Here is a 26,821-nt window from a genome sequence, read left to right on the forward strand (position 1 = left end):
TCCTGCTGTAGGCTCATTTAAACCTAAGGTGATAATCAGCAAGTTGAAAAGAGTTCTGAAGCACGGTTAGGTTCTCGGACAAGTACTTTAACTTGTGTGAAAGTTATTCCATCGGGTTCCGTCAGCTTTTATGAGGTGTGAATTATTTCTTAAACCGTTTGCATGTACATATAAGTAGATTATAAACAAACATTTGTCTTTTGTAGCAAAGCAAACGTGCGGTAACTTACTTCAGCATTAAGTAATACTTCAAAAAGTAGCCAGTGAAATTGAGTATTTGGACGTTACTTCTCATGGTGTTTCTAACCATGTTGCTAATATAAATAGTAAGTTTACGCCGTGAAATGCTGAAGTATTAACTAAAATTCTCTGTAGAAATTTGAGGCCCATGTTTTTTATATCCAGGTATTCTAGGACATTTTGATTGAAGGCAGTTTTATTTTCCAGACAAGCCTTCTAACGCTTGGTAAACCTGTAGCAGAAATGCTGCTATAGAGATGTGCATTGGTCGGTAAACGTGCTGCAGACTTTCATAGCAAATGTTAGAAATACGGCTCTTACTTCAGTCGAAATGGGACCCAGAATCTCATTCTCCCCACCCAGGAGGGTCCCAAGGGATATTCTTGGGGCACTGAAGTCATCCCCATTGACTGTCTGTTTGTAAAAGTCGTTCTTCGGTTGCTGGACGTTTATGCTAAATAAATTAAACTTTAGAGACACAAAAATACCTAGTTTTGCTTATTTGGGGGTATAAATGATCGTATAAAAAGGAATCCTTGCCCACCTAACCTGTGGCCAGGTGAAGAAAAATCTGTGTGGTAAAGTTGCGTATTGCTGTATTGCACGTTGGTGTCAAATACCAAGTGAAGTGTTTTTATTAATTTTCCCTCAACACCCTTTTTATGTAGCTATAAGAGTGAAAGCACTTCTTAAAATTTCAGACAATTAAAATGTACACAATTTTAACTGTCTCAACTCTGTTTCATGTTAAATGTGTTACAGGAATGAATCTGAAGTCTGCTGCAGTAAAACACTGAAGGCTTTAAAATGTTTTCTTGCATAAAACTCAAACTTTAAGTAGCTGCTTATGAGGATAGGGAAGGCAGGAAGCTAATGTCTGTCTCAAGATACAGGACAGCTGTTTGCCCATCAGCTTCAACTGTGTGAGTAGACTCCAGCCCATGACCCTGTGTGACCCTGTGTGACCCTGTGTGATGGGGGTAGTCGCTTAAAATGTTTAAATCTGAAGTGTTTGGAGAGACACCGAAGGCAGCATGATGAGACGTTTTTTAGGGTCTGTTTTTTTCTGGTGGGTAAGATACTAAGGGTGGGGTGGGTGGGAGATATTTATTTATAAAATATTTTTGAGAGTAACACTTAATAAGTAAGAATTAGTGACCATGCATCTTTTTTTCAGAATTATTTTAAGCATTGGAATCTGCATTACTTAATCGTATTATGGTGAAGCAAAAGGTCAGAATTCTTCAGATTGCTGTTTATTTTGCAATTGATTTCAGCTTTTTAGTATTAATGTTTTTAAGGGACAACCATAGAAATGTATTTTGGAAATACAGCGTTACATATCAATGTAGGAAATTGCTGTTGGGAATAATTTCATAACGTAAATTACAACTAGTAATTTTTGAATAGCTCTGTTTAACTAGAAAGAGCATGTATTTAAAAATAAAGGAACTCTTGGTCCCTAAGTGCAGTTGGAAGTCTTTTAGACTTGCCAACTTTGTGTTTTAAAAGTGCTCTGATAATAATGTAAGTACCTGTTGAAGAAAAAACTTCTTAATCAGTCGGAGGCCAGCAGGGATGGGGGCTGATTTTTTTTTTTTTCCCTACTTTCCCCTAGTTTTGTTTGTGTTCTGTATCGGCCTTTTTCCTCTGCGGATTTAGGAGCAGGACTCTCAACGGGACGACCTCCCCGCTTAGGGGAATGCGTGGTGTGGACGGAAGAGGTGATTAAAATATCAGCCGTTGCTGGAAGCAGAGTGATGAGCGTGTAGACAAAAACGTGTCACGTCTTATTAACCGTTCAGGGAGGCTTCGGGGGAAGGGATGGCATTTGCAGTAAGGCGAATTCACTCTGCCTCTCACCTCACAGATGTTTTGGCTGAAGGAAAGTCACAATCGAGAGTCTCTGGAACCGGTGAGGTGGTTGCGAAGGCGTTAGAGAGCCCGCAGAGCGTACCCCGGATGTGGGCACTCGGATGAACGTGGCTGGAGGGTCCGGGGCAGGGAGGAAGGGTGTGTGGTCCGTTCAGAAGCGCGGAACACGCCAGGTCACGGTGTGTCCTTCCCCCTGGCTTGGCCAGTGGATGCGCAGCCGTGGGGGACCCTCCGCGGGTCGTCTGATTCCTGATCTTCCAGAAGCCCTGAAAACTTAACAACCTCCCTGTTCTTAGTGCTGACGCGCGCTAAGGTTCGAGTCTGCAGGCCGAGCCCAGTGCTGCCTCGCGTCTCTTCCCTCCCATCTTCTGAGATGAGTGTCAGAAATAGAGAAATAGAGTGTCAAGGTGAAGGAGGCCTTTAGAACATCCTCGTGAAACTTGGATGTTGAAGACGAGGTTAGGCGGAAAGGACACACATGGGCAAGAGAAGCTTCTGGAGCTTTCTCTGTGTCCTGTCCTTGTGCCCCGGGGCAGGTGGAGGACAGGGCTGAGGGAGGAGTGCTGTGCGGGGGGGCCAGGGAGCACCACCCGACAGGCCCCCACCCCCCCTCCCACCCCCCCGCCTCTGCCTCACGCACCGTCTGCCGTGCCTCGTCGCCGATCCCGCACCCACTTCCGGAACAGAGTCCCACCCAGAATGTACACGCAGGTTTCACTTCTTGGGTCGTTGCGTTTTGCAGTAAGCGCGAGCACAGAGCCCCGGGGTTGCGGAGGGCCGCGTAACACGAGTCCGTTAACGCGGTTCGGTACTCTGGCCGAGAGTCTGGCCGCGTGGGGTCACATCCTAGCTGTGCCTTCTCACGGCATGTTTTATCGAGCATGTGATGTGGTCCGTGCCTCAGCGCCCGTCCTCTGTAAACAGACGTTATGATTTGATACGCGATCTCGTGCGGCCAGGTGTCAGCGACACTTGCAGGATATTGTACTGTTAAACTTCGGCTGCTGCTGTAGCGAGGAGGGAGCACCAGGCGGTGTGTTCCAGATCCTCGGTAATAGATTTTAAGGCTTTAGGATTAAGAATTTGGAATCACGGGGCTCCCGGGGGGCTCAGTCGGTTAAGCGTCTGACTCGATTTCAGCTCAGATCATGATACGGTTCTTGACATCGGGCCCGCCTTGGGCTCTGCGCCGACAGCGTGCATGCGGCCTGCTTGCGATTCTGTCTCCCTCTCTCTGCCCCTCCCCTGCTCGAGCGCGCGCGCTCGCTCTCTCTCTCTCTCTCTCTCTCTCTCTCAAAATAAATGAAAAGAAACAAACATGGAATTTGGAAATCACAAAGTAAGGTATTTTCAGGTGGGTGTTGTGGGCAACATTTCTCTAGTAGTAGAATGGGAATCCCTAACTCTCCTGACCTCCTGTGCTGGTCAGCTATAGACACTAGCCCCATTTCAGATTCTCGGTAGCCTGATGTGGCTAGCGTATGTTCTAGATTTCTAGATTTGAATCAGGGAATGCATTTACATCAAACGTGGCCTGCCTGACGACACACACCTCTTACTGTCTAAGAGCACAAAAGATTGGCTCTTGCAGCAAATGTGACTCCACAAAGGAAGAGGGAAGGAAACAAAAATATTTCTTGCAAAATCGCGGTGCGGGTGAGGTGTGTTTTCGCTGGGTTTTAGACCATTTACAAGTCCTCACAACTTCTCAAAAATAAAGGTGGGGACGAAAAGCACGTCAGACAGTGTTGCACGTCTTGAGTTCTGTCAGGAGTGACAGCTTCTGGGAGGAAAGTGAGCGTTCTGTACGTTCAGACGCTGGCGGAGTGCGCTCTGATCCAGAAGCCCCTTGGACAGCGGTGCCGTTCGGGGGGGTACGCTCATCTAAGGCTCCGGGAGACCGGGTATCAGTCGGTAGTTCTCGTGTACCGGAGTCCTCTCTGTGCGGGACGAGCCTACTAAAGGCCAGAGGTTGTGTGGATTTCAGCCGGATGGTCACTCCTACTGTGTTTAGAGACAGTGCAGGAGCCAGGGCACCAAGAAGTAGAAACGTGACTTTCTGTTCCACGAGAAGTTACCAGCCACCACATTCTACTCGAGGAGCAGAACACATTTGGACAGACACCTGTCCTCACTAAAGAAAGAACACGAGAATGGAAACTCTTACGGAATTGCGAGAAGATTACGGCTTGGTATCTTTTTACGTGTGTGGTGTTGTACCTCTTCCCCACCCCGCCCCCGAGTTTAGATTGGGTCACCGGGTCGGGCTATCGCCCGGGTCCAGCAGGCTCGCCTGGAGGGGTCACCCGTGGTGCCGGCCGAACAGCGGGAGCTGAGGCCTGTGGGTACTACGGAGTGTATCGGAGGGGGTGTGGACAGGGAGGCAGTGACGGGCGGTATGATACCGAGCCCCCTCACATCCGTGGCGGGGGAGCCTCGTGTGGCATTTTCACAGAGTGCTCACGAAGACCTAAGTGTGAGGTTTTCTGATGTGATTTGTAATTTAGGGAAGAAGTTTGGAGAACTTCAGATGGAACGATGACCTCTGCGCACTCGGGGCATCTCCCGCCAGAGGCGGAGAGGCCGCCTGATGGGGCTGGCGGCCTGGTTGTGCTCTAGGGCGTCGGTGCCGGTGTCTCGGCCTTATCCCAGATTGGCTTGCTGTTGGGCATCGTACGCTCTTAATCGGGAAGTCAGACTGGATTTTCCATATCTGTTTTAGCCATTTAAACCCCTTACTTCAAATGAAGTCTTTCCCAGAAACCTGATCTGTAAGTCCTAAAAGGACCTGTTCTTGAAACGGAGAGGTTTCAGTCTTCCGCCTCCACTTTCTCCCCACCCTCGCCCTCTGCCTCCACCGTCGTTGATTAGAATTCAGCTTGGGGCGCCTGGGTGGCTCAGTCGGTTGAGCGTCCGACTTCAGCTCAGGTCACGATCTCCCGGTCTGTGAGTTTGAGCCCCGCGTCAGGCTCTGGGCTGATGGCTCAGAGCCTGGAGCCTGCTTCCGATTCCGTGTCTCCCTCTCTGTCTGCCCCTCCCCCGTTCATGCTCTGTCTTTCTCTCTCTCTCAAAAATAAATAAATGTTAAAAAAAAAAAAAATTAAAAGAAGAAAAAGAACTCAGCTCCGAGAAGGATTGTCTGAATGGTTAGCGCGACGGGAAGATGCTTACCACGCACCCCCTTAGGTGCTTTCCGATTTTAGCTTTGACTGGCTCCTCGTAGACTGGCTGTTCACTGAAGCTGGCCACGATACTGCTGCTTCTATTGAAAGGCGGTACCGGTAAACGACCCCAGAAACTAGCATTTTACTTTCAGATCTTGTCGGTCCTTTCGCATCCTGCTCTGCTCCTGAAACTATGGGAACAGCTCTCCCGTCATCCGAGTCCAGATGATCTGTACTTACGGGTAATTGAGTTTGTTTTTTTTCTGGGTACGTTACCTCTTTACCAGTCCTGCCCTTCTGTGCATTATTAGCTACTAGGAGGAATAGAGCCAAGTGATGCCTTCTCGTTTGCAAATAGGCCCTTATGGACATGTGTTCTGTTTGTCGACAGCATACCAGACCTCTCCTTGTTTTTCTGCCATTTCTCCTTCTAATGTTGTCACGCAGCCGCACCGGTAAAGTCGCCTGCAGTCCCTTTGAGAACAACAGGAGGTATGTAACGGGGTGGTTAGGGAGGTGTTCGCGAACCGCACCTGCTAAGCCTTCCTTCCTGTCCCTGTTGCCTGCGGGCTGCCACTTGGTCTCCTCAGCCTGGCCGCGGGGGCGCTGCGGGTGAGGGTCCTGGTGGGAGTCTGCTCCCACCTTCCTGTATCCCAGGCGCGCGGGGTTCGCCGCCCTGGTGAGACCACATACTGGCCTTTAACCTGCCCTCCCACCCCTCCCTCCTCCGGTCAATATGAAGTACACGCGCTTAGCAGGTTCTTTATTGGCAGTTATCTGGAATAAGCAGTGTGTCCTGTCGTGAACTTTTGAGAGGAGCATTTGGAAACCGTCCCCTCACACTTTTAGTCCAGAAGGTCTTATGGCCCCCGTCGGAAGTGACACGTATTCGGAGACGTGCTCGCGGGCAGGCGCGGTCTGTGGCCAGGGGGCCTCCCAGGTGTCCGGCCTCTGCTGCCGCGGCAGGGACAGAGTCGGGTTTAGGACTGCGGCCTCTGCACCTTCGGTGGGGTTCCGGCCGCCCCGGGGCGCTCCCTCTCCGTGTGAACTGCGGGTGTTTGACCTGAAAAGCCACCGGGGCGGAGATTTCTGTGCCTTTATGGGTCAGGAAGTGTTTGGCAGTCGTCTCGCTTGATCCTCCCGAGTCCTGTAAATTAGAAGAGACACATTATCGCTGAATTTTAATACGAGGAACCAGAGGCTGACCATTTATCTTAAGTTGAAGGTGGCAGAATCGGAACCAGCTTGAAGATCAAGTCCGACGTCTGTTGTTCCCACTGCGCCCCCGTGTCCCTGCGGCTCTGCTGGGGCTCACGGTTGTGCCTCTTTCCACGATAGCACTTGTTACCCTTCTCCCCAGGGTGTTACGCTTTCGCCGAAAAAGAAGTCAGCTTCCGGAATACCTTGCAGTTATCTTGGCCATCTATTTTTTTAATGCCCCTGTGAAAGTCGAGTTCCCAAACTGTATTTTTGGTGCCGCTTATTAGCCTTTTGTGTTTTTGTGCCAAGAGGACCGATGTAGTTTTGGGGTTAGATGTGCTGTCTTTGCAGATAGGTGAAAGTCACACATTAATATTCCTGTCCTTCTACGTCTGTTGATCCTTGAGAGCAGAGCTGTATCATAACTTCTGTCTTTTACAGTGCGTAGGGGATCGGTCAGCACCATAATCAGTGTATCCAACAAGGCACCCTTGCCGGGAGAGCTGGGACAGAAGAAAGTAAAACTGACTCTGTTGAATACTTTTGCTGTATCTTTCCTGATGATATTTCAGCTACAACATTTTGGAAATCATTCATTCGCTCCCCCAACATCTATTTCAGTACTTGTTGCTATGTGCCTGGCATTGGATCCAGAACTGGGATTGGCAAGTTGTGGCCCACTGGCCAGACAAACCCACTTTGGCCACCTCTTTTGGTAAATACAAGTTTTATTGGAACGCAGCTCTGCCCGTCCATTTTTTTCCCCAGGATTAGACAATCTAACTTCAATAATAAAGATACATTTGGGGTACATTGGTGCTTAAGAAAACAACACATTCATTTTTGACATCGTTTACCATGAAAGAATTAAAAAAGCATTGGACCTTTTAGAAATAACTGGATTCTTGTTTTAGTTCTTCCACGTCATCCATCCATCCATCCATCCATCCGTCCGTTCGTTCGTCAACCAACACAACTGCCTTCTGTTTGCTGGGCCCTGTGTCAGTCACTGTGGGATCGTGACTCTGCCTTTGCAGAACAAGTGTAAAGGACAAGCCGTTAGACAAACCGCCGAGGATAGCACAGAGTGCGAAGTACGGTGAAAAGCGTACGTACGGGGCGGCACAGCAGTGCCCAGGAGAGGGGTCAAAATCCGATGGAAGAGAGACAGGGGTCACGGAAGGCTTCTTAGAATAGTAATCTTGATAGGGATCTACGAGGATAAGTAGAGACAAAATGTGCAAAAACTAGGGGGTGTGGAGTGAGTGGAAGGAAGGGTATTTTAGGCAGAATGAGCAGCCCCGGTGAAGGCATGGAAGGATGGAAAGTATCTACTGACATCGTTGCCGTTGTTTTTGTTTTTGTATCGCTTCTCATTTCTGAACTTCAGGAACATGCCACCTTTTTAACAGAAGAAAGTGTAACCAGTAAACTATTCAGAGGAAACACAGAGGCAGAGAGAGTAAGCCTCTCATCCGCAGCCCTGCCTCACCCCTCCCCAGAGGTCAGCGCTGTCCGGGTGCCCTGGAGCCCTCGTAGCCCTTTTCGGTGTATCCGCAGACAAGTCTGTTTGTAAACGCAGCTCATTTTCCTTCCTTTTGCGTGTGAACTTCTGCAGCGCTGGTCCTCACCCACCGAGGCTGCGGTGACGGCCCGCGTCGCTACGGACGCGCGTTTGCACGCACGAGCGGCGAGTATCCGAGCGCGGGACTTTCTGCGTCGAAGGGTGCTGTCTATTTTCTCTTTTAATAGCCAGTCAAGTCTCCTGCCAAGCAAACTCGCGGGTGCCCGTTTCATGCCGTCAGTCCGAGGCTTTCGCACTCGCACGCCCGTTCGTTTTGATGACGACTGTGGCTTCTTTCTCACGACCAGAGTGGCGGTGAGCAGCCGTGACCCTCCGCCACGCGGCACACAAAACCCGGGTTATTCACGCCTCGGCCCTTTAGAAAAAATCGTTTGCCAACCCCTAATCCACAGTGCTGGGAATATATTCCTGAAGAAACAAGATAATTGTCTCGTGTATTCAGTGGTTTTTCCTTTTTAGGTTACCCTCCGTCCTTACAGACCGTGTTATTCATTCGTCGTTCTTGGTTAATTCCTGTCGAAGGTCGGTGTCGACGATCACAGGTCGCTGTCAGTTCTTTCCCTCTGAATGTGTGTAGGTTCGCGTCCTTAGTAGGCCTGTCCCCGAGAAGAGACACCGGGTGGGAGCGGTGTGCCCAGGCTGTGTCCCCGGCGCACCTGAACCGGGGTGTGGGTGGGAAGCTAGGACGAGGACGACTTTGCTGTGGTGCCAGTGTGTCAGAATAAGCCCACGAGGAAGAGTAAAGTGACGTGTCCTCAGTATCAAGGTTTCATAAAATTAGTAATTTTATTGCTTTGCCAAGAACAGTCGTAAGTGAGAGCGGCTTTATTTATTTTTGGGCGGAGAGTTCCTCAGTGAAGAACACGGTGACATCTCGTACAGTGTGGCTCCTGCTGTCCTGCTGGGGCTCCAGCTGTCTGGCCCTCCATCGCTTTTATACCCCCGGTCAGCCTGGTAGCAGAGGCAGACCACCGGCTCACACGTGACCTCCTGGGCCTCTGAGAGGGTCTCCGACGTCCCCACGGGTCCAGAGGGAAGCTTTGGGAGCTACTGATAGCATGGCCTGTAGCCGGGTTGCTTCGGGCAACTCAGCTCCGTCACCCAATAGCTGTGTGACCTCCACAGCAGTTGACTTCACCCGGACTCCGTGCCTCCGTGTTCTCATCTGTGAAATGAGGGCGGCGACAATACCCACTTCACGGAACTGTCGTGAGTTGACGTTCACCCGGTCCTCACAACAGGGTTCGGTGCATGAAGCACTATGGAAATAGCATTAAATACAATTGAATAGTAAAACCGGTTATGCTCCCATAAAAAGTGCTGTACAGAGTTTCAGCGGAAAAGAAGTGATTTGAATTTGGAGGTTGACCATATTACACAGAAGAAATCAGGGAGAGATTCATTTACAAATGCTGAATGTTAAATTGGAGATTTGCTTTGGGAAGAGTGTCCTTAAAAGGGGTTGAGACAGAGGACGAAGCCGGGTCCGCATGATTGAATCATAAGCTTCTGGGTCAAAGAATTAAAAAAAAAAAACCGGCCGTGCAGGTGGATCTTGCGTATCTAGATCTTAGTTTTGAGAAGAAAAGTGAATGAAAAGCCATGAATGTGGGACCCAGTGGGAAAATAGGAATGCCCCCCCTCTGCCTTTTGCAGCCAAGAGTGTTGAGCTGCCTTGTGCAAACAACTCTGTCTTGATTCTTTAAGGTGTGCGACACAGAGCTAGGCCGGCTTGAAAACATAAAATTGACTGCAGCAGAAGTTTAAGTATAAAGTTACTTCGTTTGGTGTGTAGACGTAAGTGTGAAGCCCTCTCTGAGTGAACGGAATCGGGAGACACATCCACGAGCTTAGAGCGCGAGGCCAGCCATCTTTGTTTGGTGCACCAACTGCAGAGCCCTGTGTCGTGCCCCCTGCTGGCGGACCTAGGTCTCTTCTCAAACAGCAAATTCGTTTTTTTTAAAAAGAGTCCATTCCAGCTTCTTGCCTTGGGGTGAACACCTGAGCACTGCAGGTTGTGTGCTGGCAAGGTGGCAGGGCCGTGCCTTTCTTGCGGGCATCCGACAAATACTGAATGCCTGCCCTGTGCCGAGGGTATTTTCACAGCAGTGAACAGAATGGACGAAACCCCTGCCATGACTGAGATGTCATTGTAGTAGAGGGAATACAGACAGAATAAGTGTAATTCGGCAGTAGATTGAGATTGAAATTAAGAGCGTTGAAGAAAAAACTGGAAAGGATGATAAAGGATGCCGGGACAGTTTTAAATAGGACGGTAATGGGCGTCCTCCCTGCAGGGGTGCCACCGGGACAGACCTGAGGGAGCTGAGGCAGCCTGGTCCTCAGGCTGCCCGGGGGGTGGGCGTTGCAAGCATGGAGTCCTGGAGAAGGGACAGACCTGGCCGGAGAGGAGATCGGATCACGGGGGACCGGATTGTGAAGAGCCGTTGTCATGGTGAGGAGTTAGGCTCTTACTCTTGGTGAGTGGAAAGCTATTGGAGGATTTCGAGGCGGCAGGCAGCGTGATTTGCTTCAGACCTGACGTGGTCACAGGCCACTCTGTTGGAGATAGACCGTCGGAGGACAAGAACCGAAGGGGCTTCTGTACGAGGAACTCTACCAGCCGTCAATTTCCGCCTTACAGATTACCTCGAATGTCAAGGCTTGAAGCAACAGACCCATTTTTCCACACCATTTCTGTCGGGGTACGTGAGCAGCGGAGCTGAGTGGTCCTGGGTCCGTGTCTCGTGAGGTTGCGGTCTGCGTGTCTGCCAAGGCCACAGTCATCTGAAGACTTGAGCGGGGCTGAAGGATTGGCCTCCCAGTCCATTCACACAGCTCTTGGCCAGAAGCGTCAGTTACTCGGCACCGGGCCCGTCCTCATCGCATGGTGGCCGGCTTGCCCGGCGAGTGACCGAGGAGGAGGGAGCATCTTTTATGAGCAGGTCGGAGAGGTGTAGCATCGCGTCCACGTCCAGGTCGGCGCTGACCAGTGTGGGAGGGAGCCGCAGAGGGCCTGACTTCAGGAGGCCTGGGCATCGCGGGGGCCGCCTTGGGGGCTGCTGGCAAACAAGTAGAAGATGAGAGTTTTTTTTTTTTTTTAATGTTTTTCTTTATTTTTGAAGGAGCAAGAGAGACAGAGCATGAGTGGGGGAGGAACAGAGAGAGAGGGAGACACAGAATTTGAGGCAGGCTCCAGGCTCTAACCTGTCAGCACAGAGCTGGATGTGGGGCTCGAACCCACGAACCGTGACATCGTGACCTGAGCCGAAGTCAGACTTTTAACCGACGGGGCCGCCCAGGCGCCCCTAGAAAATCGGAGTTTTAGAGGATGCCACTCGGGGTCGCTTTTCACAAGTCACATGTGCAGGAGTGTCTGACGAGGTGTGCAAGAGCTTCACGAACGCAACACACACTGGAAACTTGAAGGAGACCTAAGTTAATTGAGGCACGTGCTGTGCTTGTACGTCTGTAGGTTCAATATGATCCTCTTGGGTCATCTTTTTGTTTAATAGAAATTGGCAAACTGAATCTAAAATTTGTATGGAAACGCAAAGAAGCCACGAATAAGCAGCATAGTCTTGAGGGGAAATAAACTGACACCGGACACCCGAACCCGAGCTAACCCCAGATTCCTGAGGTCCGTAGTCCTTTCCAACAGGATAGGCAAATGGCCGAGTGGGCGAGGAGTGAGGGTCCAGGAGAGGGACGTCTGCACCTGGTGTCCAGCGCGTGGACAGAGGTGAGGCCGTGGTGCAGTAACAGTCTCTTTAGCAAATGATTCTGGACTAATTGCATATCCACGTGCGGAAGAACGCGAACGTGAATCCCTACCTCCTTCCATGCAGACACCCCGACTCCGGGTGAATTCCAGATCCCCGTGTGAGCAGTGAGGTCACAATGTGGACAAGAGACGTAGAAGACGTTCCCACGACCGAAGTCACAATGTGGACAAGAGACACAGAAGACATCCCCATGACCGAGGTTCAGGCAAAGATTTATCGAATAACTAAACAGAAACGACAGGAAAAGTTTATCAGATTAGTTAACGATCAGCCCAGTAGCAAGGATGCATGAAAACCTTTACTAGACCCTTCACACGAGAGGACACCCGGATGGCCAGGAAGCACATGCACGTGAGCTCAGCTGCCGTAGTCTTCACGGCCGTGGAGATGACAAGACGGCAGGGACACGTCACCGCACGCCCGTGGGAGCACTTCCACTAGAAAGGCAGATGTATGGATTCTTAGGAGGCTTAGAAACCCTGAGAGTTTATTCTCGAGGTTCTGCAGGCCCGGAGTCCGATATCCAGGGGTTGGCAGCGCCCTGTCGGGAAGCCCCGGGAGAGGCCGTTTTCCTCGTGTCCAGATTCTGGTGGCTGTGTGTGTTCCGTGGCTTAGGGCCACGTGGCTCCAGTCTCTGCCTGTCTTTCCATGTCCTTCTCCTCCGCGTGCTTCTCTCTTGTGAGATGTGACTGCATTTTAGGTCCACCAAGGTAAGCCAGGATAAGGCCCTCGTGCCGTCAGGTAGTATTAACAGGTTCCAGGGATCAGGCCAGAGACGTGTCTTCGGGGCCACCGTTGAGCCCGGTACAGCAGACAGTGCTACCTGGTGGTCAGATACGGAGGAACCGAATGCTCGTCTGTTGCCAGGAGAGCGGAAATCTGTACGGCCGCTCTGGGAAGCTGGTAGTAACCCGCTAAACGTGAACGTGCGTGCAGGTTGCCCGCGATCCAAGAGTGAGCGTTCCCGTGAAACCTTCTGGAAGCTGAAATAGGCTAAGAAAGAAGCGGTTACCGTTAATTTACATGGAAGACTTTCTGAACGTTCCCAGACCCAGGAAGTGAGGTCGCTTAGGTTGACTGCTGACACGTGCACAGAATAAACCAAGACGAAGCACAGATGTGTGCAGACGCAGATCAAAGCTGGGATGGCTCGATGCCCGGGTGCCGAGTGTGGTCCCGGGGGGAGGGGGTGGGTGCCGCTCCGGCCGCGGGATGCGCGCCGCCTCTGAAACAGCTTGCTGCAAAGTAAGCACTCGGCACTATTTCCACTTTTTGCCTTTTTCCATAAAAGCCAAAAGTCGTCTTCGGATTTCTCAAAGCAGGTACTAATGTAGATCTTTGGTGAAATCCAGGGACAGAACACAGCCCTGCGGAAAGCAAGGGATACTTGTGTGCCCGTGACCCAGCCCTGCCACTCCTCGTATAGACACTCGGCAGAAATGCGTATGCTTGTTGATCGGAAGACACATCCAGTAATGTTCAAAACCGCAATATTCGTCCTACTCAAACTGGAAAGTTCCCAAATTCCCGTCAGCATTAGAATAAATAGCGAGCGGTTTGTTCGTACAAATGTTCTAGAGAGAGCGGTGAGAGTGAAGGGACTGCAGTCAGGCATGTTGGCCTGGTTGCATTTCAAAACCAGTTTGAGAGAAGCCAGACACCGTGCGTGTGCACTGTGCGAGTGTGTCCGTGAAAGCCGGAGGGCGGGGAGGCACGCCGGGGTCTTAGAAGTCCACACGGGGACTTGGGAGAAAGGGTGATAACGGGTGAGGGGTGTGAGGCAGCTCTGGGGGCTACAGCCGATGTTCTGTTTCTAAACGGGGTGCTGGTTACACAGTGTTCAGTCTGTGAAAATTTAGGCTTTACACTTGGGAAGTGTATATTTTTATAATAAAGAATGGGAACTGTTGGCTTTTTTCTGTAGGTTTCTTTATAGGACGTCGCGATTGAACTAAGGGAATACTTTTCATTTTGATAGACATTGACTCTTCTCTTTAATTTGAGAGTTTTATTAGTAGGACAACATTCCGTACTGGATTCCAACATCCCTAAGAACTTTGAGTTGCCAGTGACAGAAACCCAGATCAAACCACAGCAAAACCAGAGTCCGTCTCACATAACTGGGGGGTCTGAGAGGTGGAGTGGTCCTCAGCAAGATGGGTCCAGGAGTTCTTGGCTCCCCCCTCCCCCTTCCCTGTGGTGCCTTTGTTTACCATTTCAATTGTCACGTGGCCACTCGCTGTGGCGAAGGTGGCCCCCGGTAGCGCCCTGGTTTACCCTGAACTGTCTCCCACGGCTGGTCATCCCGGAGCAAAGTCTGCCTTTCCCAGCAGCACCTGTAAAATCCTGGGACGACGGCCGGCCCTGCTGGGGTCGCGTGCCCCCCTCTGAGACCCGTCTGGCCCCGGGGAGGAGCCCTTAGGCCTACCCAGAGCAAATTCAGTGTTCCTCCCACGTGGAGGAAGGTTCTGTGGTCTGAGGAGTGAGGAAAGAAATGTGCTAGGCGGACCTGAACCGTCCGGGTCAAGAGTACGGTTATCTCCCCAGTTATCAGCTTCTAGGTGTTCCCGTACCGGGGATTTATTTAGCCGTGGTGAGTAGAAGGCACCGTGCTGAATAGAGGCGGGTTTGCAGCAAGAACATTCCTGTCATTTCTCACGGCATCGCTGCACTTCTCCGCATAAACACACCTGAGCGTGCAGGTGTGGATGAGGGCCTGCCTTTTCTAGTCCTTTCTCCTTCCTGGGTGGTGAGCGTGGGTTTCATTAAGAGATGAGGCTTCGGCAAGAGCACGTAGTACTTAAAATTGGCATGAGTGTGGATTAGAGAGTGCCACGGTTCGTGGAGTACCTCTGCTGGAGTCCCAGACCTGCCTCGCTCCCCCCACCCCCCGCTCCCCTGCATCATCTGTAGTGTTGAGCACACGAGAGTCATTTGTTCATCTAATCGAGCAGTTGACAGATGTGCTTGTCACCTGCTTCTGTTTGGCCCGCGAGCTGTGAATGGTTTTTGTAGCGTAAGTGGTTGGGGGAAAAGAATCAAAAGAGTAACACTTTGTGATGTGGAAATTCTATGAGATTCAAATTTTTGTGGACCTAAGGACAGTTTTTTTGAAACCCAGGCATGCTCGTGGGCTTACGTATTGTCCTGACGGCGGCACAGGTGAATGGTTGTGTGGGGACAGTGTGTCTGTGGAGCCTGTCTGGTCACGGACAGGGAGTTTGACAGCCCTTGACGTAGGGAACAGGGGACTGCTGTCCAGACAGCTCCAGAGTGTCCTCAGTCCAGTAGGAACCCCAGTCCAAAGCCCCTGTACCTGGTCAGAGCGAGTGGCATTCGTCCCAGGTATTTTGTATCAGGTCATGCTTTCTGATCTCCTTGCTTCATGAACCTTCCCGGGTTTTGTTTTTGTTTTGTTTTGTTTTGTTTTGTTTTGTTTTGTTTTTTTCATCTCTGCAAAGGTTCTTGACACCCCCCCCCCCCCACCCAGAGCACAGATAAATTGCCCATTTGATAGCTGGTAGGTCTGCGTGCTCATAACTCTGGCAAAGTACCGCATGCCTCAAGAAGTACTGACCTCGAGCACCCATGCCAGGATATGTGTTCTTCTGTTGATCAATTATTACTAAAACAGAAAAACAAAAAATACGTAATCTAGCATAAATGTACTCTGCCCTTTTCTGGAATCTTTGTTTGATAAAATTGCAAAGACAGCCAATTCTGAGTGGTATTCCAGTGGTTCAGAAGGCAGAGGGTAGGGGGAAACCTTGTCTTAGCACTTGGTGCCTGTAGTACGGCTCAAAGTTTAGTGTGCATTCGTACGTAATCCCACATTCTCTGTCTTAATTTTCTTCTAAAGGTAATAGTAAAGATCCCCAGTTGAAAAGGTCAAAGTGCTTACCTAGGAATTAAAAACTCTCATGCTCGTAAGGCTCATCAGGTAACGGCAAGGGAAGGTGGTCTCGCATTGAGAGCGCAGGCTCTGGGGGCGCTCCTGGCCGGTGGGTTTTAATTTGGGGGACACGAGTCCACTGTTGTCGGGTCTTGCTATTTTTTGAGAGAAATCGGAAGTCTGGAATTTTTACGTGACACCCCCAATTTTTTATTTTAAGTAGGCTCCCCCCGCCCAACGTGGGGCTTGAACTCACGACACTGAGATTAAGAGTCACATGCTCTACTGACTGAGCCAGCCAGGCGCCCCACATCCCCTAATTTTCTAATACATGTAACTGTAAGAAAATTAATATGTGCTAGCTAACCAGACATGGCCGTGGGTCAGATTTAACGCATTTACCAGTTCACAGCTTCTGTGAACAAACTCCTCATTATGAGTTACGTCTCCAACCTGTTTCTTTCAGGAGGAGGGTGAAAACAAGGAAATGAGGAAATGTACCTGTGTTGTATCACTGGCTTGGACCGCGACTGGTCATTCTTGCTGCATGACTCTTTCAGAATATAAATCAGGAGGACTCCGGTGTCAAAACCGTTTTCGTCTCTGTTTTCTCCCCCTTTCAATGGAAAATAACCATTTTTTGCCTGATGTGAATACTTCTAACAATCATGGAATGTCTTGATTGGAGAAAATATTTTGTGGGATTCGTATTCGGCGTGAAGGGGGTTTGAAGAAGAAACTGCAGCTTAGCGGGGAGGTGGTGTGTGGGCCGTAAGGCACAAGGGCCCCCAAAGGGTGGGCGCTGCCGCAGAGAGGGGCAGAGGAGGATTGGGGTGGGCAGAGGCGGACCCAGAAGAAGTAGGATTAGAGCCGGTTCCGGAGACCAGTAAAGGTTGATGGAGGCAGAGGGCAGAAGCAGGCGGCGCTCACCAGGAAAGCAGCAGTGTGGCCAGAGTGACGGGGCTGGGCTCCCGGGGTCAGAGCCTGGGTGGAACTTCGGTGCCCGGCGCTGCGGGCGCCGCCTGTCTTCCCGCGCACTCGCGCGTCCTTAACCGGCTCGCGCACTGTGCACACCTGCTGGGCAGTCAGACTCGGAGGAGTTCAGTGACACAAGGCCCTTGTTCCGGGGAGACCGGGCTGCCGGGGGGGCCAATCACACCACGCTCGCACGCCGGGTCTCGTGCCCCTCTCCGGACACTTCTACGGTCACTAAGTCAGAAGGAATGTGATGGGAACTGGGTGATGCCGGAGAATTGAAATAAATGGGCTGGGCAGAGGGGCAGCAAAACTGAAAGAAAAAACTGTTAAAGTAGCCCGACTGTGAAGTGATGAGAATCAGAATTTAGAATGGGAAAGAAAAGCGCACGGGTCATTGCAAAAGGAAAATTATCTGAACCCGACTCCAACTCGGGGGCACGAGGCAGAGGAAAGGAAGTTTAATCGACGCATTTGCAGTTAAGATGGAGACTGTTGCATCCGTTCACTGCACTTCTTTTGTCAGAATTGTAATAATTGGTCACGAATTTTCTTGCAGTCTTAAAACATTTGATCTTGAATTTTTTATGCCAGTCAAAATTTCCTAGGTAAAAAGAAACGGAAAACAAATTTTCTCAAGAGCTTGGTAGGTCAGGCTAATTAAAGCTGCATAGCATCTTAAGGTTGAATAGTGACTAAAAATTTCAATTATCTCTGAATGAAAAGAATTCACGAACACTCACAGAGTTAAGGTTTGGTAGGGACTTGATGGACTTTGAAAGTCATTCTCTTTGTTTTTAGGAGATAAAGACACTGACTGACCCAGCTTCCTAGATACGTGGCCTCGGGCCAGTTGTTAAATCTCTTTGAGTAGCAGTTTAAAACGGCACCGGCAGCACCGGGTTCTGGGGAGGATTAAATGAGAGAAAACAGTGGGAACGGTTCTTGGCCCCCAGTGAGCTCTGAACAACTGCGCTACCATCGGAGGGGGAGAAAGCGGTTTGTTGAATTACACCAGGCTGATCAGCTTGTCGTTTGTCTGGCGACACTCTTTACTCCTTGGGTTTGTAGCTTTGTAATCCGACGGTGCGGCGGCTAAGGGGTTGTTCTGCCTTCTCGTTCCCTCCCGCTTCTCCCTCCTACGCGCCAGAGAAGTGGGCCCGCAGGGTCCTCCCCTGCAAGAGGCTGCAGCCGCGGACAGGCAGGACTTCCAGTGTCCCCGTAGCTTCTCTCGTCTTTGCCACATCGGGGTAAACTAAGGTAACCTGTTGTGGTGGTGGTTCATTTTGTGAATCTTCACAGAAAGGTACATTCTGTGGCCTACTCTATGTGCTGCTGAAGCGAGCCCACATTCTGTGGCTTAAAGGTGAATAAGTAAGGTTGAGTCTTTCTTTTTCTTCTTTATTTTCATGGTTTTTTACATTTATTTTTGAGAGACAGTGCACGAGTGGGGGAGGGGCAGAGGGAGAGAGAGAGGGAGACACAGAATCCGAAGCAGGCTCCAGGCTCTGAGCTGTCAGCACAGAGCCTGATGCAGGGGCTCGAACCCACAAACCGTGAGATCATGACCTGAGCTGGACTCGGACGCTTAACCCACGGAGCCACCCTGGCGCCCCTCCTTTTCTTCTTTTCAAATAGCCTGTGAAATCTTTTGTGCTTTTTATCTGCCAAGATAATAGGTTCTTTTTTTGTTTTTTAAATAAGAAAGCTCAGCTTCGGAAAATCATTGTTAACTGGGTGCTGTGTGGGCATTTTGGGGAAATTGCTGGTGTTCCATGTTTTTGGTATTTATTGTTCAGAGGCAATTGTGAATAAAAACTTGATGGTCATATTCTAATCTGTGACTATTCACTTAAGTTTTTAATTTTTTATGTTTCTTTGTTTTTTAATTTTTGAGACAGAGAGAGACTGAGCATGAGCAGAGGAGGGGCAGAGAGAGAGGGAGACACAGAATCCAAAGCAGGCTCCAGGCTCTGAGCTGTAGCACAGAGCCTGACACAGGGCTCGAACTCATGGGCTGTGATCATGACCTGAGCTGAAGTCGGACGCTTAACCGACTGAGCCACCCAGGCGCCCCTATTCACTTAAGTTTTTAAAGAAATGGAATGAATATTTTCCCTTTTCTGCGTGCTCGTGGTTGCCACCCAGATGCTGAAAGGTTGGTGTGTGCCCTTGGGGAAAGTCCTTCTAATCCCCACCTTATAAATAGCGTTTTAATGTCCTCAATAGGCAACACAGGGTAGGGTAGTTGTGATCTAGAACAGTGTTTCTCAATGTCTTTTTACTTCCTCCCCCACAAAAGCCTTTTTATTTATTTATTTTTTAATTCATTCATTCATTCACTCATTTGAGAGAGACAGATTGGGAGCAGGAGGAAGGAGAGAGAGAATCCTAAACAGGCTCTGTGCTGTCAGTGCAGAGCCCAGTGGCGGAACTTGATCTCACAAAACCGTGGGATTATGACCTGAGCCAAAATCAAGAGTCAGACATTTAACCGACTGAGCCCAGGCAACCCCACAAAAGCCTTTTTTAAATAGTTCTTTCCTAATTGACCTCCTATCTCCATAAAATTTTAATTCCATAGGTACACTGTATCTCTGTTTATGTGTACATGTATATCTGTGTTTCCGACATAGAGAGTAAGGTTTTTTTGTCTCCTTCTTTCCCCCAAAGAATCAATGTTTGTCCCCTTGAGGTGATACTGCCTACAGCAGGAATGCATGGTTGACAGCAGTGAATTCTTGAAAGTTTTGGTTCTAGGGCTTTTATATTCTCTAAAAGTACTGAGTACCCTGAAGAACTTCTGTTTATGTGTGTTGTTTATGTGTGTTCTCTCTGGCGGTATTTATCATGTTACAAATCAAAGCTGAGAAAAGTTGCAAAGTAATTAATTTTAAAAAATATTTTGTTAAAAACATCCATCCATTCCCTCCCCCGCCATCACCACCAGAAAGGTTTAGTGAGAAGAGTGGCCTCGCTAGACATTTTTGCAAATTCTCTCTAAGGTCAGGCTTAATAGCAAACAGCAAGATTCTCCTAGCTGCCTCTGTTACAGTGTTAGAAAGAAAAACTGGGATCCTACAGGTAAGTCGTTGGAGAAGGAAGGAGTGTTTTAATAACCTTTTCAGATAATAGAGGTTGCTTTCTTTTTTGATATTATACCCAAACTTGATAAGTTGTAGTTTCTTAAAGGGTTAATTGCGTTGTAAAATCTCCCAACTGTATATAAACTCTTCCTGTCCCGTTATTTGAGCGTTCCTTGGTCTCTCCCTTGGAACGGGCGATGGGTGTTCGCCCTTGAAGTGACAGGCGCAGACGCACGTTGTCCATCTTGGGGAAAATGTCTGCCGTGAACTCAGGTCGGAATAACCAGATTTTGTCGGCCGGGCCTTGAAGTAAAACCCTCCCCCAGGAGCAGGGACTGGGCGGCCTTGGTGCTTCTGCGGTCGCTTTCCACGTGCTTCCCCGCTCGGCCCACGAAGTCCCAATGAGACACGTGTTCAGCCTCTAGGCGTGCCCGTCGATCGTGGGGCTGTGAGAGCCGTTGTGGGAGCGTGTGTCCCCAGTGACCGGAGGAGAGGGCACGTAACTCCCTAGCGTTGGCGTGGAAATGGTTTTGACCTCCCTAGGGCTCCGTGGAAGCACGCTTTGAGAACCACTGACTTGGAGCAAGGACTTCGAGCCGGACACATGTATTGAGCCCGAGCTCCATGCTTACGAGCCACATACGTGATCCTGAGCGGTTACCCTGATACCGAAACCGGACAAACACACTGTCCCTCGGGAACACAGGCCAAAAATCTCAAAATGTTTGACCTGGCCCATCTTCGGCATATCTTTCTATCCCGTCTTTGCTATGTATTTTTAAGTTTGGTATGTGTACTTATAGAAGTACCCAGAGTAGGCTATACAGAGAGCAGAACGGCCAAGATTGGATTCTGAAGTGAGTCAGAAGGGTGTTTGCCAGAATCCCAAATTGTATTCCCAGGCTTACCTTCTAAATGGCCTCGGTGGTTTTGCGACAGTTCTTTTTAAAGACAAACGCTAAACCTGCTACTTTGTTCTGTACTCCTGTCATATGCCTTACTGCTCTTGGCTGTGAAGTTTGCATTAAGCGCGCCCACCCCTCGCTCCCCACCTCCCGCCCCAACAGTCTTTTCGAACAATTTAGGGGCAGAAAAAATCTGTTAATGGTAAACATTGAATGTGTGGAGGAGGAATCAGTCAAGGTTAGTGACAGAGCCTTGTCCTCCTCTGGTAGTTCTTATCCCTCAGGGTCTTGGCACAGACTCGTCTTTAAACACATCCACTTTGGAGTAACCTTCGGTCATTTGGGAGAGTTTTTTCTTTTTTTTAATAGCCCGTTACTACCTTCTGTCATGCTCTTCGTGCCAGGAATCCCCTATTCCTGCCGTCTGGGAGAAGGGCGCCTGGGGCCTTGCGTCTGCTGTGATTGATGACTCCTTCTCGTGTGCTCCAGACAGGCCCTCCGTCCTGGTAGTTTTTCATCTAAAATACTTAAAAACGTATGTGTATTTTGCCCCAGTTAGGCAAGTTGTACCTTCATTTAAGAGGATTTTAAAAGTTCAAAAAATGTACGAATCCGAAAACACCGTTAGCCTTGCCGTCCTTGGATGCATTCTTTCCTGTCCTCCTCAGTGATTAATGGATTTGTCCTAATTGGCAACAAACCATATATGCATTTCATATTGTGCCTTTTCGCTTGTTCCCAGCATTCTCCTCCATCAAAAAGTATTCTAAAATGTCTTAATGACACAGAACTTTTGAAAAAAACTCATTCTGATATTGGGCATTTATTTCAAGTTTATCAACGTTACAAATGTGCTGCGAAGCACATCCCTCATAGGTTACTCCTTGGTCTTTTTTCTGATCGTGCCCCAGTTATTCTGTCAAAGACCCTGTAGGAGAGTGACTGTTTCGGAGGGCGCGGTTTAAGCTCCTGCCCGTGAATCGCTCAGTTGTTTGCCAGAAAGATTGAGCGGGCTCCTCCCATCAGCAGCACTCTGCCCGTTTCTTCCTACCTTCACCAGCACTGGCATTCTGTAAAGTGCTTTTCAGACAGAATAAATTATACGAGTTAAAACATAAACTTTGAGCAAAGGTGTAAATGCTTAGAAATTAATAGTATAACATGAGGCAAAACGTGTAATGTGTATTTCTTATTGGGAGTCTAACTGAACTAGTCCTCAAGGGTTTTCATTAACGTTCCGATGGTGTGGAGTCTTCAGAACAGATACCGTGCCCAAGAGTTCTTTACTGTTTCTGAGCCAGTACGGACCTTCTTGTGTAGAGGGCTGGAGATAAAAGTTGTTCGTATCGTTCTCGTCTTTACTTTTTTTCCTAACTTAGCCCTAGGTCTTGGGACAGGTGTACGGAAAGATTTAGGGGGGAGTATATGTGGGTTTTTTTTTATCATATAAAGCAGATTTGGATAATATACGACTGCAGTGTGCGTCTGCGTTCCTTACGAATTCTGTGTACATTTCAGGTGTGCAACAGAGAAACATGGCTCAAGAAACTAATCACAGCCAAGTGCCTATGCTTTGTTCTACTGGCTGCGGATTTTATGGAAACCCTCGCACAAATGGCATGTGTTCAGTGTGCTATAAAGAACATCTCCAGAGACAGAATAGTAGTAATGGTAGAATCAGCCCACCTGGTAAGTAATCCTGTTCACACGCAGCAGTGTTCATAATCGAGATACGTTGGGAGAGCGCGACGTACGTGATAGCGTTTCTGCTCTCACACTGCACCTCCGTCCCTGCGTTCGGACCAGGAAAATTCCTCTTTCTGTGTTGTCATCATCACCGGTGTCCTCACCCATCGAAAGTAACTAGTATAAATCCGTTCAGCCTTACTTGCCGCGCTTGCTCTTACTTACTTGCTCTGTTATCTTAGCTAGAATGCAGGCATCCTTCTTCGCGTACACGTATGCGTCCAGGTAAGTAAGACGTAAGGGAGTGAGGGTTATGAGGACCCGGGTTATTTTATCTGGGATGACCGTTGAAGCCGAGATGGCTGTAGAAGGAGAGAGTGGGTTCGAGGAGGCCACGGCTGACTTGAGAGAGCCCGCCACCGTCAGGAAGCAGAGGGGCAGCCGCGGGGCCGGGACCCGGGGCGCTCGGCACTGGCTCACCGTGCTTGTGCGTCACCCTCCGTGCCCGTGGACTCTTCCGGGGTGTGGGGGGGTGTGTGTGTGTCCGTAGTTACCAGAAGGATGGGGAGGACTCTGAGTGTGAGCTTTGCGGAGGTGGGGTGTTGATAGTGTCATCTGGGTGGCTGTATGGATCGGTGCCTGAGTGTGGGCTTTTGTGGTTAACGGAGGTGCAGGCAGTTACTTCGTTCACAGTTTTGTAGGGGGTCTTTCTCATCATCGTTTCGTGTTCAAGCCAAGAGCTGGAAGCATGTAAACAAAATTTCTCTAAATTTTTTCAAGGCTAAGACCAAATGAATATAGATTGTTGGGGTTTTTTTGTTTTTGTTAGAGAGAGAGAGAGAGAGAGAGAGTGTCTGAAGCAGGCTCTGCACTGTCAGCGCACAGTTGGACACAGGGCTCAACCTCACGATGCATGAGATCATGACCCGAGCCGACCGAGATTGAGTCGGACGGTCAACCCACTGAGCCATCCTGGTGCCCCAGAAATTGTTTTTAACATGAAATTGTCATCTACATTTCTGCTTTATGAAGAACCGTGGGAGGGGCACCTGGGTGGCTCAGTCGGTTAGGCGGCCGACTTCGGCTCAGGTCATGATCTCGCGGTTCGTGAGTTCGAGCCCCGCGTCGGGCTCTGTGCTGATGGCTCGGAGCCTGGAGCCTGTTTCAGATTTTGTGTCTCCCTGTCTCTCTGCCCCTCTCCCACTTGTGCTTTTTCTCTCTCTCTCCCGAAAATAAGTAAACATTAAAATTAAAAAAAAAAAAAAGAACGGGGGGAAAATGTAGCCTCATGTGCTGAGCACAGATTTTAGTTCTGGACTTCTATCCACTTTAACTGCTGCAGCTTTGATTCTAAATCCCTCCACGTATACAGCAGTGCTTGGAAGAGTTTGTGGATTAAAGGATCCAAGTGACACGGAGTCCTGAGAAACGGGAGTGTAGTTTATTAATATATACAGTTTGTATATGGTTTTTTTCTTGGTTGAAATTAACTTTTTTCCAATTGGTATATTACTGAAACATTTTTAACGGAAAGCAACGAACCAGCATACTCTATACTCAGTAAAACAAGATTTCTAGCTGTTTTGCGGAAGATGGGTGGTGGTTTCTCAGGGAAGGTGTGGAGACGCCCAGAGTGCAGGGTCACTGACACCAAGCGCGTTTCTGTTGCAGCGGCTTCTGTCGGCACCCTGTCCGAGTCTTTCCCGGTCCAGTGCGCGGACGGCAGCGTCCCTGACGCGCAGTCACCCCTAGACTCCACATCTGCATCCGTGCAGCCCAGGTAAGACTCTGTGTCTGCACGGTGCTGGGAAAGCTGCCGAGGAGCAAAGCGTATCCTCTCTACGTGCTCGGGTCTCCGTGGGAGGACTGGGTCAGGACTTCGGGGTTAGCTGGCCTGAGAACAGCAGTTAGAAAGTCACGTTTACCTTGGGAAGCAGTGGGGAAGGTGTCTTCTCAGTTTGCATTTCTTTTTCAGACGGCTTTTCCTTCGCTTCTGCTCATCCCATGTCCCGCCCCCGACATCCTTGTGAATTCAGGCGCCCAGTCCTGCCCCCCCGCGGCCCCACTGTGCGCAGGGCGGCTTTCCCTTCTCGCTCTGGGAGCACAGACCTACTGGCGTCGTCCTCACTCTGCTGATAGGAAGCGGGGACCGGGTTTCCACCCTCTAGTTCTTTCTCCGCTTCATGATCGGAGACGCCCGGTGCCCTTCCCACTGCGGCATCAGGGCCCCCGGAGCCGGTCATGACCACCGCGCTGGTTTCCGTGGGGTGCCTTTGTGCATGGAGGGCGCTTGCCGCTGCTCTGAGTTCTGAAGCCGTGAACTCCAGGCCAGACTGGTCTCCAGTTTCATGGTCTCTGTGCTAAATGCACAAGTTATAAAGAAGGATCTCTGTGTGTGTTCTTGCTGTGACGACTGCTTAGATATGTTGGACGCATACTTACTACATCATTTTAGGTACTATTCATGCCTGGAAATCACTTTTAAAATCTCAATATTTTTGCTTTTCTAGCCCTGTATCAAATCAGTCGCTTTTATCCGAATCTGTAGCATCTTCCCAAGTGGACAGTACGTCTGTGGACAAAGCAATCCCTGACACGGAAGACCTGCAAGGTTTGCACGTGGGCTCGCGCGGGTTCGGTCCTTTACCCGACAGCTGGCTGTTACAGGCCGGGCCTGTCCGAGGTGCCGCTGTCTTTAAATTGCCAGCCTCAAATATATAGTTTGCTGTTTCTTTTCTTTATGAGCAGAACGTTCTAGGTCTCCAGGTATTTAATTGACTGAACTGTTGGGAGCCATTTCCCACTTCTGTGTAATTACGTCATCAGTATAAAGTCGAAAGCCGTAAATGTGTTCAGTTGAGAGTTGTGAGTGAGTGAGTAGTGGGATTATATTCTCCTGTCCTCTCTTACTCTTATTCTTACCAGTTTAACCCAAATACTAGTTCCCCTCCGAGTACCCGGGGATCTCTTGTTTCTGACCTGGGCCGTCGAGCAGACCATTGAATTTGACCGGCAGTAGGCCCTGTCCCGTCGGCGACCCACTGCGGCGTCTTGCTCAGTGCCTCGTGTCCTTGCCCGCGCTCCGCACGCCCCCCTTGTGTGGGCCACGGTGATCTGGGAGGGCTTTCTCTGTAGGCAGCGGTCGCAGGGGAGACGCTCAGGAGGCTGGGAGCAGACTGCGCTGGATGGGTTCTGTTCCACCAGCATGGGGACGATGGCTTTACAGAAGGAGGACGCTCGGGAAAGGTGAGCCCAGGGTGACCATTGTGCCCCTCTGCCTCCGGCACGGCTCAGAGAGACAGGCTGCCCTGACAGCGACCCCCTCCACGGGACGTCGTGCTCACGTGACAGCGAGAGAAACTTCTGGCGGTGTTAGTTTAAGCTCTCTAGTTCAGATGTAGTTGAGCTGGCTAATTTCTCTCGCTCTGAGTTTATGCCCAATAAATGTTGGCATAATTTTGCCCATCGTGGATTTCGCTATAGCAAGGATATGTACTATTTGGCCAACAGAAGCATTATAAGTATAAATAACTTTTATTTCTTGGTTAAATAGAAAAACTTAAGGAAGGGCACAGATGAGGATGGTTTCAAAGCAGAGAGAGAAGAATCCCTGAGATTTAGTTACGCATGAGATGCGGGGAATAGGAGCAGGGCGGTAAAGCTTTCGGTTCCGCGACGGTGGCGGTGGCGGTGGCGGGCTGCTTCAGACCGGCGCCGGGAGAGGTGGCACGGCCAGACCAGGTGTGTGCGGGGCGTGATCCCGTTTCAGAACCGAAGAGCTCGGCTGGAGGTTGTAGGTCGAGCGTTGGTCTTTAAATGTGTGATCGGTGTCACGTCTGAGACTTGGAAGTCCTTGGCACACTTTGAAAAGTGAGAGGCTGAGATTAGGGGAGCAAGTCGGATAACGACTCAGCAGAGGGAGAAGTCATCTGGGCCCTGGGTTATTGCAGCCCCCAGGTGCCGACCACTAGAGAGTTTGGAGAAGCAAGGGTTGCTGAGAGCGCAGGAAGGAAAAATGAACACAGGCTGCTGACCTCGCTTATGTTCTGTCTCGCAGTGGCACGTATTGTAGACTGTGAGCGAAATGGGTGCTGCGGGCAGACGTGGCAGCAGTTGGTGTCCACGGCCACCGAGGATGAAGACAGGGTGGTGAACGTACACCATGCGTGTGTGGAGGACGGCGTGGCTTTCTGCACTGAGTGGCCCTGGCAACAAGAGTACCAAAGGTGGCCTTGAAGCCACATTAGGAGAAATCGTAAGGCGTGTTGAAAATCTGTAGACTCCTTTTTTCACGTACGATTTCAGTGACCTTGGAGGTTAAGCCAGTAGCAGCTTCTAAGTACCTTTTAAAAACTCAGCATTCGTTACCTTAGCATTGCAGGATCTCTGAGGAACCAGGTGTAAGTTTTCATTTGAGTTTAAGAGGAT

The 26,821-nt window shown here is 49.8% G+C and overlaps 1 protein-coding gene across 9 annotated transcripts in view; it reads left to right on the forward strand.

The window, feature by feature from the left end:
* ZFAND6 (zinc finger AN1-type containing 6) overlaps positions 1-26,821 on the forward strand; it is a 74,551-nt gene that overhangs the window by 39,111 nt on the left and 8,619 nt on the right. For 3 of the 9 annotated variants that reach the window (XM_042987893.1, XM_042987894.1, XM_042987895.1), the window contains 4 exons: positions 22,226-22,396; positions 24,065-24,173; positions 24,904-25,004; positions 25,529-25,639. In XM_042987893.1, the coding sequence (XP_042843827.1) occupies positions 22,243-22,396; positions 24,065-24,173; positions 24,904-25,004; positions 25,529-25,639 (475 nt within the window). In that variant the 5' untranslated portion in view covers positions 22,226-22,242. Of the gene's footprint in view, positions 1-1,002; positions 1,164-1,417; positions 1,474-5,458; positions 5,522-5,670; positions 5,772-12,359; positions 12,560-22,225; positions 22,397-24,064; positions 24,174-24,903; positions 25,005-25,528; positions 25,640-26,450; positions 26,659-26,821 lie in introns of those variants that run through there. The other 6 variants (XM_042987891.1, XM_042987892.1, XM_042987890.1 and 3 more) reach the window with 6 other exon arrangements.

Source organism: Panthera tigris, chromosome B3, assembly GCF_018350195.1.
Source record: "Panthera tigris isolate Pti1 chromosome B3, P.tigris_Pti1_mat1.1, whole genome shotgun sequence".
NCBI lineage: Eukaryota > Metazoa > Chordata > Mammalia > Carnivora > Felidae > Panthera > Panthera tigris.